Source organism: Budorcas taxicolor, chromosome 14 (assembly GCF_023091745.1).
Source record: "Budorcas taxicolor isolate Tak-1 chromosome 14, Takin1.1, whole genome shotgun sequence".
NCBI classification, from domain to species: Eukaryota; Metazoa; Chordata; class Mammalia; order Artiodactyla; family Bovidae; genus Budorcas; species Budorcas taxicolor.
In genome coordinates this window covers 59,781,757-59,797,320 of record NC_068923.1, presented here as the reverse complement: position 1 = coordinate 59,797,320, position 15,564 = coordinate 59,781,757, and the positions used below count along the sequence as shown (strand labels likewise).

The window sequence follows — 15,564 nt, the reverse complement described above, 5'->3', positions numbered from 1 at the left end:
AAAGATGATGCTGTGAAAGTGCTGCACTCAATATGCCAGCAAATGTGGAAAACTCAGCAGTGGCCACAGGACTGGAAAAGGTCAGTTTTCATTCCAATCCCAAAGAAAGGCAATGCCAAAGAATGCTCAAACTACCGCACAGTTGCACTCATCTCACATGCTAGTAAAGTAATGCTCAAAATTCTCCAAGCCAGGCTTCAGCAATACGTGAACTGTGAACTTCCAGATGTTCAAGTTGGTTTTAAAAAGGGCAGAGGAATCAGGTATCAAATTGCCAACATCCGCTGGATCATGGAAAAAGCAAGAGAGTTCCAAAAAAACATCTATTTCTGCTTTCTTGACTATGCCAAACCCTTTGACTGTGTAGATCACAAGAAACTGTGGAAAATTCTGAAAGAGATGGGAATACCAGACCACCTGACCTGCCTCTTGAGAAACCTATATGCAGGTCAGGAAGCAACAGTTAGAACTGGACATGGAACAACAGACTGGTTCCAAATAGGAAAAGGAGTACATCAAGGGCTGTATTTTGTCACCCTGCTTATTTCACTTATATGCAGAGTCCATCATGAGAAATGCTGGGCTGGAAGAAGCACAAGCTGGAATCAAGATCGCCGGGAGAAATATCAATAACCTCAGATATGCAGATGACACCACCCTTATGGCAGAAAGTGAAGAGGAACTAAAAAGCCTCTTGATGAAAGTGAAAGTGGGAGTGAAAAAGTTGCCTTAAAGCTCAACATTCAGAAAACGAAGACCATGGCATCTGGTCCCATCACTTCATGGGAAATAGATGGGGAAACAGTGGAAACAGTGTCAGACTTTATTTTGGGGGGCTCCAAAATCACTGCAGATGGTGATTGCAGCCATGAAATTAAAAGACGCTTACTCCTTGGAAGGAAAGTTATGACCAACCTAGACAACATATTAAAAAGCAGAGACGTTACTTTGTTAACAAAGGTCCATCTAGTCAAGGCTATGGTTTTTCCAGTAGTCATGTATGGATGTGAGAGTTGGACTATGAAGAAAGCTGAGCGCTGAAGAATTGATGCTTTTGAACTGTGGTGTTGGAGAAAACTCTTGAGAATCCCTTGGACTGCAACGTGATCCAACCAGTCCATCCTAAAGCAGATCAGTCCTGGGTGTTCATTGGTAGGACTGATGTTGAAGCTGAAACTCCAATACTTTGGCCACCTGATGAGAAGAGCTGACTCATTTGAAAAGACCCTGATGCTCAGAAAGATTGAGGGCAGGAGGAGAAGGGGACAACAGAGGATCAGATGGTTGGATGGCATTACCAACTCAATGGACATGAGTTTGGGAAAACTCTGGGAATTGGTGATGGACAGGGAGGCCTGGTGTGCTGCGGTTCTTGGGGTAGCAAAGAGTCGGACACGACTGAGCAACTGAAATGAACTGAACTGAACTAGAAAAAAGAATCTGGGGCTACTAGCTGGGAGTGAAAATATAAAATTAATCAATGAGTCTGAGCATAAAAATGCATAATAATTAACCATAGGAGTCAGAATGGCTCACAGTCTGTCACACAGAATGGATCTTGTTTGAATATCCTGACATAGTCGAAGAAAGACCTATCTACCAGAAGGAGTTCTAGTTACCTACGGAAATGTAAAAACAAACCATAAAAAATTCCTAAGTTCAAAGTGAAAAGCATCCATGTGAGCACTGTGCAGGGGCTCAGGCATTGGAACTGGGGTTGCAGGCAGGAAACTTTTGTGTGCCAGAGCCTTTGTGAAACCAAACTTATGGGTGAGATGGATTCAGAAGGGTAAGTAAAACTGATGCCAAGAGGCATGTGATTAATCCCTCCCTTTCCTCATCTAGGACTTCTCTGGTGGCTCAGACGGTAAAGTGACTGCCTACAATGTGGGAGACCCAGGTTCGATTCCTGGGTGGGGAAGATCCCCTGGAGAAGGAAATGGCAATCCACTCCAGTACTATTGCCTGGAAAATCCCATGGACAGAGGAGCCTGGTAGGCTACAGTCCATGGGGTCGCAAGAGTGACTTCACTCACTTTCACTTCCTCATTTAATGCTTATCAAGCAGCTCTCTGATAACCACATTGCTTGACCCCAGCCCTTGGAAGGGTGTGACTGTCTCTCACCTTTCTCACTGTGTTCCCACCTGTTGCACAGTGTCCAGCATACAGTAGGCAGCCTATACGGGGACAGAATAGACAATGCATGGACCATCTTGTCCACATGACCATTACAGTTCTCCCTGCATCCTGCTGAACTACATGAAATGGTCACTGTGGCAGCTCAAAAGATGATTTCAAATGGTGCAACTTAATACACTGACAATTCTTATTATGGCTCAAGGATAGTTTACTTAGCATGAGACAATCTCTCACAACCTAAGTCTTTGGGAACCAACAGGGAAAGTCTCTTAGATGGCAACATTAGTGTCATTTAATAGAGACTAATTTCTATTAAATTTCATTGAATAGAGACAATCGCCACCTGATGCAAAGAGCTGACTCATTTGAAAAGACCCTGATGCTGGGAAAGATTGAGGGAAGGAGGAGAAGGGGACAACAGGATGAGATGGTTGGATGGCATCACTGACTCAATGGACATGGGTTTGGGTAGACTCCAGCAGTTGGTGATGGACAGGGAGGCCTGGTGTGCTGCAGTTCACGGGGTCGCAAAGAGTCAGACACAATTGAGTGATTGAACTGAACTGAACTGAATTTAACCTCTTCAGAAGGAGAAGTGGGAGACAGAGGATGAGACGGTAGGATGGCAGCACTGATTCAATGGACGTGAACTTGGGCAAACTCTGGGAGACGGTGAAGGATAGCGAAGTCTGGTGCGCTGCAGTCCATGGGGTAGCAAAGAGTTGGACATGACTTGGTGACTGAACAACAGCAACAACAGATTTCTTCACAGTGGATAAGAGCTACAGGAAAGCAGAGCTTGAGAAAAGAGAGCTCATCCCTGGCTGCCACAAACAGAAGACATTTCAAAGAGGAGGCAGCGTGGGCTTAAAGAATATATGGAAATTTCAGTAACACAGATGAAGAGTAGAGAGAGGGATGGTCAAGGCCTACAGCAAATGGGAAAGACCACTGCTAGAGGTGGGAAGGGCCACAGTGCAGTAAACCGTGAGTGATCAAGCCTGTAAAGGAAAAGCAATGAGAGAGGGGACTGGGAGGGCCAGCAAAGGCCAGATTGTACAGTTTCTGATGTTAATTGAAAACATTAGCAAAAGGAGTCCCTTAAGGGCTATGAGATGATTATGAAGATCATTCTGTTCTAGGCAAAATGAGCTGGAAAATGGAAGCAGGGGGCCAGCCAGGCAGCCGGCCCTCCTGAGAGTCTCTGATGGAGACCTCAAAGCAAACATAAGGTGGAAATGTCTTTTTCAAGATCTATGCGAGGAAGAACCACTACTTTCATTGATACAACTAATTCAGATTAATCAGCTAAGCAATGCATTAATCAGCTCATGCAACACCACCACCAACTCTTCTTCATCCTCATCATTTCTAGAAAGATTATTTTTGCCAGGTCCTAAATTCATTTACTCCTAATAGCTATCCATGTGGTATGTATTATTATCTCCATTTTGTGGATGAGGAAACTGAGACTCAAAGAAGGAAAGTACAGACAGGGTCCCATATCTCCTAAAGAGTTAGTAGTAAGACCCAGAATTCCCTGACTCAAAAGCCTATGGCTGTCACAATGGAAAACAGTATGGTGGTTCCTCAAAAAACTAAAAAGGGGGTTGCCATATGGTTCAGCAATCCCACTTCTAGGCATATACCCAGGCAAAACTATAATTCAAAAGATATATGCACACCTATGTTCATAGTAGCACTACTCAGAACAGCCAAGACATGGACGCAACCTAAATGTCTATCAACAGATGAGGAGATAAAGAAGATAGGGCACAGATACACAATGGCCTATTACTCAGCCACTAAAATGAATGAAAGAATGCTATCTGCAGCAACACTGATGAACCTAGAGAATATCACACTAAGCAAAGAAAGTCAGAAAGAGAAGATAAATACCATATATCACTTCTTTGTGGAATCTAAAATACAATGCAAATGAACTTATCTACCAAACAGAAACAGACAAAGATATAGAGAACCGACTTGTAGATGCCCAGAGATCAGGCAGCAGTGGGGGAGGAAAGGTGGAAGGCTTTGGGATGAGCAGATGCAAGCTATTATAAACAGGATAAATAGGGTGGATAAGCAACAAGGTCCTACTGCATAGCACTGGAAACTATACTCAATATCCTGTGATAAACCATAATGGAAAAGAATATGAAAAAGAATGTGTGTGTGTGTGTGTGTGTGTGTAACTGAGTCATCTTGCTGTACAAGAGAAATTACACAACAGTGTAAATCAACTATGTGTGCTGTGCTTAGCCACTCAGTTGTGTCCGACTCTCTGTGACCCCATGGACTGCAGCCCGCCAGGCTCCTCTGTCCATGGGATTCCCCAGGCAAGAATACTGGAGTGGGTTGCCATGTCCTCCTCCAGGGGATCTTCCCAACTCAGTGATCAAACTGAGGTCTCCTGCATTGCAGGCAAATTCTTTACCAACTGAGCCACCAGGGAAGCCCAAATCAACAATACTTTAATAAACTTGGTGCTCTGTGATGACCTAGAGGGATGGGAAGGAGGCTCCAGAGGGAGGGGATATATGTATACTTACAGCTGATTCATGTTGTACGGCAGAAACCAATACAACATTGTAAAGCAATTATCCTCCAATTAAAAATAAATTTAAAAAACAGATAACTAATAAGGACCTATGCATAACACAGGGAATACTATTCAACACTCTATAATGACCTTCATGGGAAAAGAATCTAAGAAAGAGTGCCTATATGTATGACTGACTCACTTTGCCATACAGCGGAAAGTAACGCAATTGTAAATCATCTATACTTCAACAAAAAAACTTAAAAAAAAAAAAGCCCATGGCTGTCAAAGTGGAGGACAGTCAGAGACAGGTATAGTTTTAGAAAAGTAGTTCAGGGCCAGCACCTCCCAGGGGCAGGAGGAAGATGGCAAAGGCCAACACCCAGGTGCCCCATTGCAGAAATGAAGAGTCCATGCTGATTCCACAGTGAAGTCCCCTAGGGTCCTACCTTGCTTTCTCCTTCAATGACAATGACAGGCACGGAAGTGGCAGGCCAGCGGTGTTTGGCTGGAAGGGGCTTGTCACAATTCCATAGAACTATGATCTGAAAGGGATAAGGGGTCATCAGATGGCTTGGTAAGGCTGGATTTACATAGGCTTCCAACCCAACATTTCTGCTTTAAGACACAGAGAGAGAGAAAGAGAGAAGATGGTGTTCTAAGCAAGGCAGAGAGGCAGACCTCAAACTGTATTTAAAGTGAGTCCACTCCACTCTGTACACCTGAAACTAACATAACACTGTAAAACAACTATGCTCCAAAAAAAAATTTTTTTAAGTGAGTCTATATCCACACAACCCCCAGAACCCCATTACTCTAACAACCAGAGAGAGGGGACAAGAAGGGTAACCTAATAAAACCTATGTCAAGTGAGTAGGAGAAGGCTGGGGAGGAAAGAAGGCATGCCAGGGTTGTTGGCTCTTAAAAAAGTGGTTTTCTAAATTCTGGTGTCTTATGATGACGAGGAAGATAACAGCCTTGATCAAACTAAAGAAAAATGCACGTTGAACATCTGCTATGAACTTGCACTATAGCAGGCAATGTGGGAGAAGGAAGAGAATTCAAGATCCGACTGGCGTGAGCTCGTGTTTTGGATTCTCCAGGATGGCAGCTTATTTCCTGTGACCTTATTATTGCCAATAAATGTGTTTAGCCCCCAGATGCAGACTTCAGTGTGACTCCATTCTCTTCTCATATGTAAACCTTCTCGTGTAATTTACAATTCAGAAAAACCACTGTTAAGAGTAGGAGAGCAATGCTAATTTGGAAAACACTGTTACCATAGATATCATCTTTTGCTCCCAATTTTATAATTAGTCACGGCGGCTGTGAAAGAAAAGTTGACGCCTCCTGACGCCAACGAGTCAGTTTCTGCTGTTGAAGCTTAGTTTTCTGGGTCCTTTCAGGGGCCTTTCTGAAGTTCGTTTTTCACTTTGACACGTTAAGATGAGATAATGTGTGTATATATTCTTTAAAGAGTGTGTTGGGGGCCTTCCCTGGTGGTCCAGTGGTTAAGACTCCTCACTTCCACTGCAGGGACATGGGTTTGATCCCTGGTCAGGGAACTAAGATCCCACATGCCTTGGAGCATGGCCAGGAAATTCAAAAAAAAAGAAAGAATGCTACTTGCAGCAACATGAATGGACCTAGAGATTATCACACTAAGCGAAGAAAGTCAGAAACAAAAGACAAATACCATACAGTACTACTTATATGTGGAATCTTAACAACAACAACAAAGTGTTGGTATATATTTCACTTTACCCCAGAGCAAAGATCTCTTTGTAACCTACCCATTACCTGTACCAGATTTCACTTCCAAGAACCTCTAAGCTGATGAAAAGGGAGTAACAAGGCATGACAAATGAAAGGGGAGTAACAGGGCAGGACGTGAGATGAGGCCCCGGGAGCCAGTGTGAAGCAGGAAAGGAGTGGGGGGTCTCCGGTCCGCAGGCACTCGGTCAACCCTCCCTACCTCCCCACTCACCTGGGCACAGTACTGGGACTTGGCTGCAGCCACGAGGAGTTTCAACACTGGCTGGGACTGAGAGACCAGGGGGGTCACCGCGTGGATGACTGCAGTGAATTTGGAGGGGGGCTTTAAACCTGAAAGAGCAAGGGCAGAGCGACCTAATGAAGCACTGAGAAACAAGACTTCGAAAATTATTCCTCTCTGCTCCATCGCCTCACCCCAGAGCTAATGTTCCCTTCTAGTGTATTTTTCCTCTGCCTCTTATGTCTTGACAGAACAAAAACAAGGTGAAAAGCTGCTAGTGAACTGCTGCCTGAGTTTAGAGACCTGGATAATTTACAGTTCAAGGCCCATTTCCAGATTTTTCCTTTGATGGCCTTTTCCCTCCTCCCTCGGGGATACATCTTTGATCTCCCTTCTGCTTTTTAGGCGCCCAGAGTCTAATTATACACACACATAACAGTACTCACTACTCTTTACTCAAGAAAGGGTACAACTCTAGTTACTTACATCCTAGGCTGGATTTTAGTAAATGTGCTCTCTCTTCCAGGGTATTTGCATGTATCTTATTCTTAGTGATGTAGTTAAAGGGCATTTAGGTTGCTTCCATGTCTTGGCTCTTGTAAATAGCGCTGCCTTGAATGCGGTGCATGTATCTTTTTGAATTATGGTTTTCTCCAGATATATGCCCAGGAGTAAGATTGCTGGGTCACAATGGTAGCTCTATTTTTTATTTTTTAAGGGACCTGCATACTGTTCGCCATAGTGGCTGCACCAGTTTACATTCCTACCAACAGGGTAAGAGGATTCCCTTTTCTCCATACCCTCTCCAGCATTTAACTGTTTGCAGGTTTTTTAGATGATGTCCATTCTGACTGGTATGAGGCGATACCTCATTGTAGTTTTGATCTGCATTTCTCTAATAACTGGTGGTGTTGAGCATCTTTTCATGTGTTTTACAGCCATCTGTATGTCTTCTTTGGAGAAATGATTATTTAGATTTCCTGCCCACTTTTTGATTGGATTGTTTGTTTCTTTGATATTGAGCTGCATGAGCTGTTTGTATATTTTGGAGATTAATCTCTTGTTGGTTGCTGGCTTTGCAAATATTTTATCCTATGCTGCCATTTTGAAGGGTTTTTGCCTGATTGCTACTATTTCAGATAATAAGCAGCAAGTGGTCAAGGTTAAAAGGCCAACATCCAGAGCCTAAGTGTCTAGTTCTGAAGCCCAGTTCCATCACTGAGTGGTGGTAGGATCATTACTTAACCCTCTGTGTTTCCACAGCAATGAAATGGGACTGATGGCAATAGCAACAAAGTTACAGGGTTGTTATGAGAACGAATTTAAATGAGTTAATGCATACAGAGCCTTTAAAACAGGACCTGCAAATACCAAGTGCTCAGCATGAGCTCACCACCATCATCACCATCATTGTCACCATCATCATTATTTTGGGGTGAAAGCTGCTCTACTCCCAAGAAATCTCTCCTTTAAGTAGCAGGGAAACACAGCTGAGAGAAAAAGCATGTGGTTCAGACCTCTGCCAACTGTGTGCTCTGAAGCCCAAGGTGGAAAGGTATCATACACGTGCAAAATAACAACTGCCACCAAAGAGAAAGCAGTGAGATGGCTTCTTCTCCAAATGAGTCTTTTCATGAGAACTCACTGAGAAACAGGAGCCAGGTTAAAAGCCTCTTAAAACTTCATTAGTGGGGACACATGTACACCTATAGCTAATTAAAGTTGATGTATGCCAGAAATCAAAGCAATATTATAACGCAATCATCGTTCAGTTTTAAAAAAAGAATAAAAAAAAAAAAGAAAAGCAGTCTAAAAAACATTAACACTATGGTAGAGCTCTTATTAGACTATTAGAATAAGCAGTATTTATTGATGATAGAACAGCCTTTTTCTTGGAGGGGAGGGGTCGTACTGCCAATAAACTTGTTTAACATTTAAAACAAAAAGAATAAATGCGAAATCCAAAATACATCATGAATTATAATTAAAAAAACAAATTAAATTTTAAAAAACTTCATTAGTATAGACAACACAATTTCACATTTTAGCAGTCTAAATATGAACAAGACAGTGAAAGGACACTGAAGTTGAGCTTTGAGAGTGACTGATAAAGGTAAGAATTACAATGTATACCTCAAAGAATTATATGGATCTTTTGCGGAGAAAATTACATTTGACTAGTATTTCAGTTTCACGTTGGAAAGAAACTAGCTTTCCCACTAGTGAAATACACATTTAAGGCTTTGCCAAGTAAGAAGAATAAATATGATGTAGGGGGTTCCCTTAACAGTAAGGACAAGTCACTGCTTTTAGACTTTCCTGTAATGGTTTAAGAAGCAACATTTACACACTTCTAATGTGCTAACTCGGCCAACTCCACACAAAATCTGGAGTCTTCTTGCCACATCAACTTGAAGGACGCTTTATTATCCCAAGGTTTCTCAAATTTGGAACTGTGACTGAGGAGAAATGTCCAAGATGCTACCAACATTAGAGCAAATGGGGCTCCAAATACTGGGGCAGCCAAAAAGTTTGTTCAGGTTTTTTCCATAAGATGGTGCAGAAAAACCCAAATGAACTTTTTGGCCAGGCCAATGCATAAATGTCTATGGCGATAACGGTAGCCTTTTGTAAAGCTTCATCTCTCTGCCTGTTTCCTTTTCCTCATTATGACCAGCCTCTAAGTTGACTGGAGAAGGAAATGGCAAGCCACTCCAACATTCTTGACTGAAAAATTCCACAGACAGATGACCTTGGTGGGCTACAGTCTGTGAGTTCGCAAAGAGCAGGACACGACTCAGCGAATGAGCGCAAAAGCTGCTTGAGAGCAGAGCTTTTATCTCCTTTGACTTTTTATTCCCACCACCTAGCACTGCATTAACACGCACAGAAGAGGAGCATCATAAATGCGGAATGAAGAGCATAAGTTTCTCCCCTGTCCTATATTCTTAAATCTTTTCCTTCTCCCTTTATTAGTTTGGTTTTTCTTTGATCTGAGACAGAGAAGTTAGGATCGTGGAGAAAAAAAAAAATGTAGGAAGAGCTCTCTTAGATTCATTTTATACATGATAAGACTCAAAATTATAGCAAACTTATTGTCATGTTGGGGCTTCCCTGGTGGCTCAGACAGTAAAAAATCCACCTGCAGTGCAGGAGACCCGGGTTTGATCCTTGGGTTGGGAAGATTCCCTTGCAGAAAGGAATGGCAAAACACTCCAGTATTCTGGTCTGGAGAATTCCACGGACAGAGGAGCCTGGCAGGCTACAGTCCATGGGGTCGCAAAAGAGTAGGACATGACTGGGCAACTTTCACTTAGATTACTTAAATTGTCGTGTTCAGAATGATCTGTAATTTGGGGAGCCTTCTTCTTAAAAAGCCTTCTTCTCTACTAATCGTAAAGAACAGTGGCTCAGATCAGGAATGAGTTTTTCACTTTGCAAGGCTCTGCTGGATTTATAATTCATGACCTTGATAAACCATTTAGGATAGGGCTCTAGAAGGCAGTCTCCAACACAGGGTGTTACAAAGACACTGCGATGGAATAAAAAAATTGAGGGACTTCAGTTCCGGACAACATTTGGAGGGTAAACCAGAATAGCTCCGGGGAAGGCATTCACTTACCTAAATTAGCATAGTAGTAAGGGAAATCTCCCAGATAAGATGAATACTGTGGTAGGACGAACAATCCCCCAGGATGTTTGTTCCATATTAAACTGTTGCGTGATATGTGCTTGAATATTCTGTCCTGAATAATCTAGAAAACAAAAACATTGGCATATGGTGAGGAGGAGACTCTGATGATATCTAATGAGGAACACATTCAGGCCAAATTTGAGGGCTGATGCCAGTAAAAGTACTGGGTCTACCCCCACCCCCCATTCTCCAATGATAAAAATGTCTGGGATACATAAAAAGTAATCGAGTGTTGGAAGAGAAGGAGAGAGAGAAAGGAAAGAGATGGTTAATCCAATTGTCTAATTATACTTCAGTTTCACCATAAATTCTGTCTTGTCTTTCTATTGTTAAGTCCGTGCTCCTTTCAAAGTAGCGTGTGTAGAAAAGTTGTTTTCCTTAATGGCTGATCTTCCAGCATGAAGATCTGGTTCTCAGTGCACGGAGATGTCCATGTAGAGACTGAGCTGGGAGCATCTTGAGGGCATGCACATTCTATAAGCAGCTGAGGCTTTGATCTGTTCCTTTAATTCAGGAGGCCGGTTTATTTGTTTGACATAGTTTCACTGCCCTTTCAAATTCAATTGTAGGACTTTAGGGTACTAGTTAGCTGCAGTTTTTCTAACTTTAATCTCAGAAAGTAGTGAGTTAACTAACAATTGCTCAAAACAACCTACATAATAGGACAAAACCATGGCATATGAAGACTAATAATAGCCAAGCTAGTTCATTAGTTTCTTTGGACTTGAAGGCCTTGCAGATCATTAAATTCTACATTTAGAGTCAAATATTCCCCCATCCTGAATCATTTGTCAGATGAATGTGATTAGTCTACTTTACAGATTTCTCTCTGTGACTTTCAAACTCTTGTAATTATACCATCTACTCATTAAGATATGATTTGGCAAATAATTAACTTGATACAGAATTTCAAGTTTTCAGCAATTTGTGTGTGTGTGTGTGTGTGTGTGTGTGCTTAAAAAAGAGAAAAAGCCTAGTATATATCTCTAGAGATTTATGACCAAAATCATCATTTTCTGGGTCCTCATTTAATGCAATGTGATTTAAGTGCAGACCATTTTAAATGGAGTTGTATTATTTGCTAAGGTTATTACCACCCTCATCTCATCCCACACAGTGACTAGACAAGTAATAAAGTGAGCTACATTTATCTTCGCAAACCTTATCATGTTTATATTTTTTAATAAGAGAAGAAAGGAAGCAAGGAGGAAATTTAGAACTCAAATATCTTAGTTCAATGATTTCTGCAGTTTCTTTTTTCCTTAGATCAAAACTTCTTGTTTTATATGACTTGGCAGAGGTTTCAAATCTGGGGAAGATTTTAGAAACTTCACTCAAATGTTAATGTTTGTTTTTTGCGGTACAACAGAGATATGTTAAAATGTTGTTGTCTAGGCATTAATTATAAGAAAATTGTCACGGTTGTGAAGAGTTTTTACATGGTTTGCAATTCCACTTTGTACACCATTTATTCCAGTTTTTAATTATTTGTACTTTCCTATTCTACTGTCTATTTATTTTCCTTTATAGGTTTTCATTCAGGTCCTTTTTTTTTGCTTTCCAAATTTATACACCTTCAAGCATGTGGCCACTTAAATTCTGGATATCAAGACACAGAACACATTGATAGAAGACTGTCATAAGTCCAACCTACATACAAGTGACACAGAACTCAGAGATGTCACAAATTGAATCCCCATTCACTTTGTATCTCTGGATGGTATGATTCTCAGTGTCGACTCTTTGGTTCAGTATCACAACACTGCTATCTTTTTGAATTCAGGGATATGATAAGTCATAGTATTCTTCTGAAATACCAAAAAGCACTTTATATGCTCTTCAAATAGATCTTGACAGGGCAATATCAAAAAAGGTAGAAAAGCAATAACACATGTTGAATATAATCCAGGTCAAGCAATTTGCCACCTTTATGACTTACTATAAGCAGTAAAATATCATATTAATTACAACAATCTCCAGAATCTGTTAGGAATAGTTGTCTAAGTCTTCATACTTATGACTTCTTTTTTTTCCCCCTAAAAAATAAAAAATCTCATTCCTGTGCTCATTGTCTAAGCATGGATTTTTCCATTTTTACACAGCTATACCACCATAGGTATTATATATTACAGATCTTTCCATATTATTAATAGTATTCATGGTTTACTTGTCCTAAATGACCAATAATAGTGCAATTATTTCCATGCAAATCAGTGAATATATTTATGAGCTAAAACTTGCCACATTTAGGACGAATGCCTTAAGATTTTGTCAAAGGGTATAAACACTTTAAAGGCTGTTCTTAAGTATTGCCAACTGTCTTTCCGAAAGGTTGATATCAACTTGGCTTATCAAAAGTTTGACAGAGTACGGATCTTATTTTACCAAATAGAAAGGTCATTTTGTCCCTCTCCTAATGCCCAAGTCTCCCTGTTACACTGGACAGCTTCCTGGATCCTTGGTACTCACTCTTAATTGTTGTGGACAAAGACATCATATTTAAAGGTTGGATACTATAAAGAAAATCAAAACACACAATCACAAAAAATTTACACAATTTTTTTCCCCTTATAGCTCCACATGGTATCTTCAGTAAGGATAGCATTTCTTATTAATGTGAATTCAAAGGGAAGAATGACAGGCTCCTTATTTTTCATTTTTATGTGCCATCTATTTTTAAAATAATGGACTATTGGTTACAGGTTACAGTCATTCTAGGTGACCCTGACTCGGTCTTTTGACAAATTCAGTGTTGCCTAATACATGCAGGGCTGCCATATGCCACCTTGCTCCAAACTAAAGCAATCTTCTATTTCTATTCTCTCACTGATTTTAAATTTTCATTGTACAGCAGCATCAGCAATATTATGGTCTGAATGTGTATGGTTAGAGATAAGTGAAGAGAGAAACGGAGACTCCTTCATAGAACTTCACTTTAAATTGTGATTTCCAAGCTACCATGAGCTGTTCTCATGTGTTATGACAATTTCACGCCCTTTTCTTTTGCTCAGCCTGATTCCGACTGAGTTCCTAGGGTTCAGCCCTTCCTTAGTGCCAAGTTACTGTCATACAATATTCTGACAAATAATGGAATCCATGAGCATTATTTTTGCAGCATTTTATCACTGTCCCTATCCTTACTTCTCAATCTGCACCAAAAAACAAGCTCCAAAGAGCCTAGCTCTTACTAAATAGCTCCTTATTTCTAAGGTGCAGAATTCGGACATTTCAATCAGACTGGAAATACTAGCCAAATCCCAAGCAGGACAGAGTGCAACACAGTCGAAGGTATGCACAACTTGACCCTGGTGTTAGAGAGAAGGACGAAGCATCCTGTTTCCAATTTTATCTAAGCACTACTACAACTCTAAGGCTCATAATCTCCAAAGAGCAAGTAATTCCCTTCCCGTGACCCAGAATACAGCACGGAAGCAAGAAAGAGCCTGAGTGTAGAACATCCCCTTAGCAAGAGACCTTCGAATCTATACTGTCCAAGGGTAATGCCGAATAATCCTCAGACAGCAGGCACTCCAGCAGGGACTGAAGAATTCAACATTATCCAAGTGCTAAGCCAAGTAGGAATTTTTGATTTGTGATAGTTAAATCGTTCTTATGAGCATGTTGGCTGTTTATCTGTGTATGTGGATGGCATTTTCTGCTATTTTTCTCTGTTTTTCTGTTTACATTGGATCCTGGGGTAATCTGAGCTCTGATTTAAAAAGGGAAACTGGATGGTATCTCTCATGCAATTCAGTTGAGAGGTCAAACTGTTACAATCCAATTTTGGAACTATATGAGGAGATTTTGACAGTTGCTATAAATTTGAATGAAGTATATGGTTTGTAGTGTTTTAAAAACAACTGTGTTTTCTCTAAAGAACTGCCTGGCTCAGATCCAAGGAGAAGTAGGCCTTTCCAGGCACAGAGATGAAAACAGCTTGGCTTAAGATCCTATGCTGATGAATATAACATATCCAACTGCTATTATAGGATAATTGAGCACTGCTAAGTTAGCAGGCAAGAGACCAGAGCTATGCAATAAACCATACTCAAAAGAAATGTAATTAATGAAATACCATCTTTGATCTGGCAAATTAGCAAAGTTGTGCATGTGTGTTTTAATTATGATCCTGAAGGTTGATAAGGTTACAGTGAAAGAGGTTCGTCCCCAGATGGCTTGTGGGAATCTAGATGAATACAACCTTTCTGAAGAGTAATCTGGCAATATATATCATGAGCCTTAGTCATGCTTGGCCCCTTGGCCTGAGTAATCCTATTTCAAGGATTCCATTCTAAAGAGATAGTCTAAGATACATGTGGAAAGTCATTGATTGGATAAAGGGCTATCTCTATCTAAAAAAAAAAAAAAGAATGAATGAATTAGAGACAACAGTAACAGTCAACAATAGTAGGTCAGTTAATAAATAGAGATTCACCAAGAGATGAAATACAGGGTGAAGAAATGAAAACACGTGGTCTCAGTGTATAGCAAAAGATGCATAAAAGCGGCGTGTGGAAACACTGAGGAAAGAATAACTTTAGAAATATATTGCAGGAACTCCCTAGTGGTCAACTGGTTAGACTCCACGTTCTCACTGTCAAGGGCCTGGGTTCAATCCCTTGTCTGAGAACCAAGATCCCATAAGCTGTGTGGTGTAGCAAAAAAAAAAAAAATCAAATAAAAATGTAAAAAAAAAATTGTATTGGGACAACTACAGAACAATTGGTCAAAAAAAAAAAAAAAAAGGATGGTTTAGGTTTTTCAACACAGATCACATACAAAGTAAATTGGATTAAAAAAATTAATTCCCTATATTCCAGTACAAAATACAAAGCTTTAAAAAAAGTGTATGGGTGCATGCTAAGTTGCTTTGGTCATGTCTAACTCTCTGCGACCCTATGGACCATAGCCTGCCAGGCTCCTCTGTCCATGGGATTCTCCAGGCAAGAATACTGAAGTAGGTTGCCATTTCCTCCTCCAGGGGAATCTTCCTAACCCAGGGATCGAACCCATATCTCTTAGATCTCCAGTATTGGCAAGCAGGTTCTTTACCACTAGCACCACCTGGGAAGCCCCAACATGAAAATAAATACTAGAAAATACGTGTGTGTAGGTTATGCATAAATAAAATTATGAGTTGAAAAGTCCTTAGTAGCAAATTGAAAAGGCACAAGTGAAAAGACTTCCC

The 15,564-nt window shown here is 40.7% G+C and overlaps 1 protein-coding gene across 3 annotated transcripts in view; it reads right to left on the bottom strand.

The window, feature by feature from the left end:
- EXT1 (exostosin glycosyltransferase 1) overlaps positions 1-15,564 on the bottom strand; it is a 317,011-nt gene that overhangs the window by 16,184 nt on the left and 285,263 nt on the right. For all 3 annotated transcript variants that reach the window (XM_052651593.1, XM_052651594.1, XM_052651595.1), the window contains 3 exons: positions 10,305-10,437; positions 6,674-6,792; positions 5,136-5,231 (listed from right to left, as the gene is read on the bottom strand). In XM_052651593.1, the coding sequence (XP_052507553.1) occupies positions 5,136-5,231; positions 6,674-6,792; positions 10,305-10,437 (348 nt within the window). The remainder of the gene's footprint in view (positions 1-5,135; positions 5,232-6,673; positions 6,793-10,304; positions 10,438-15,564) is intronic.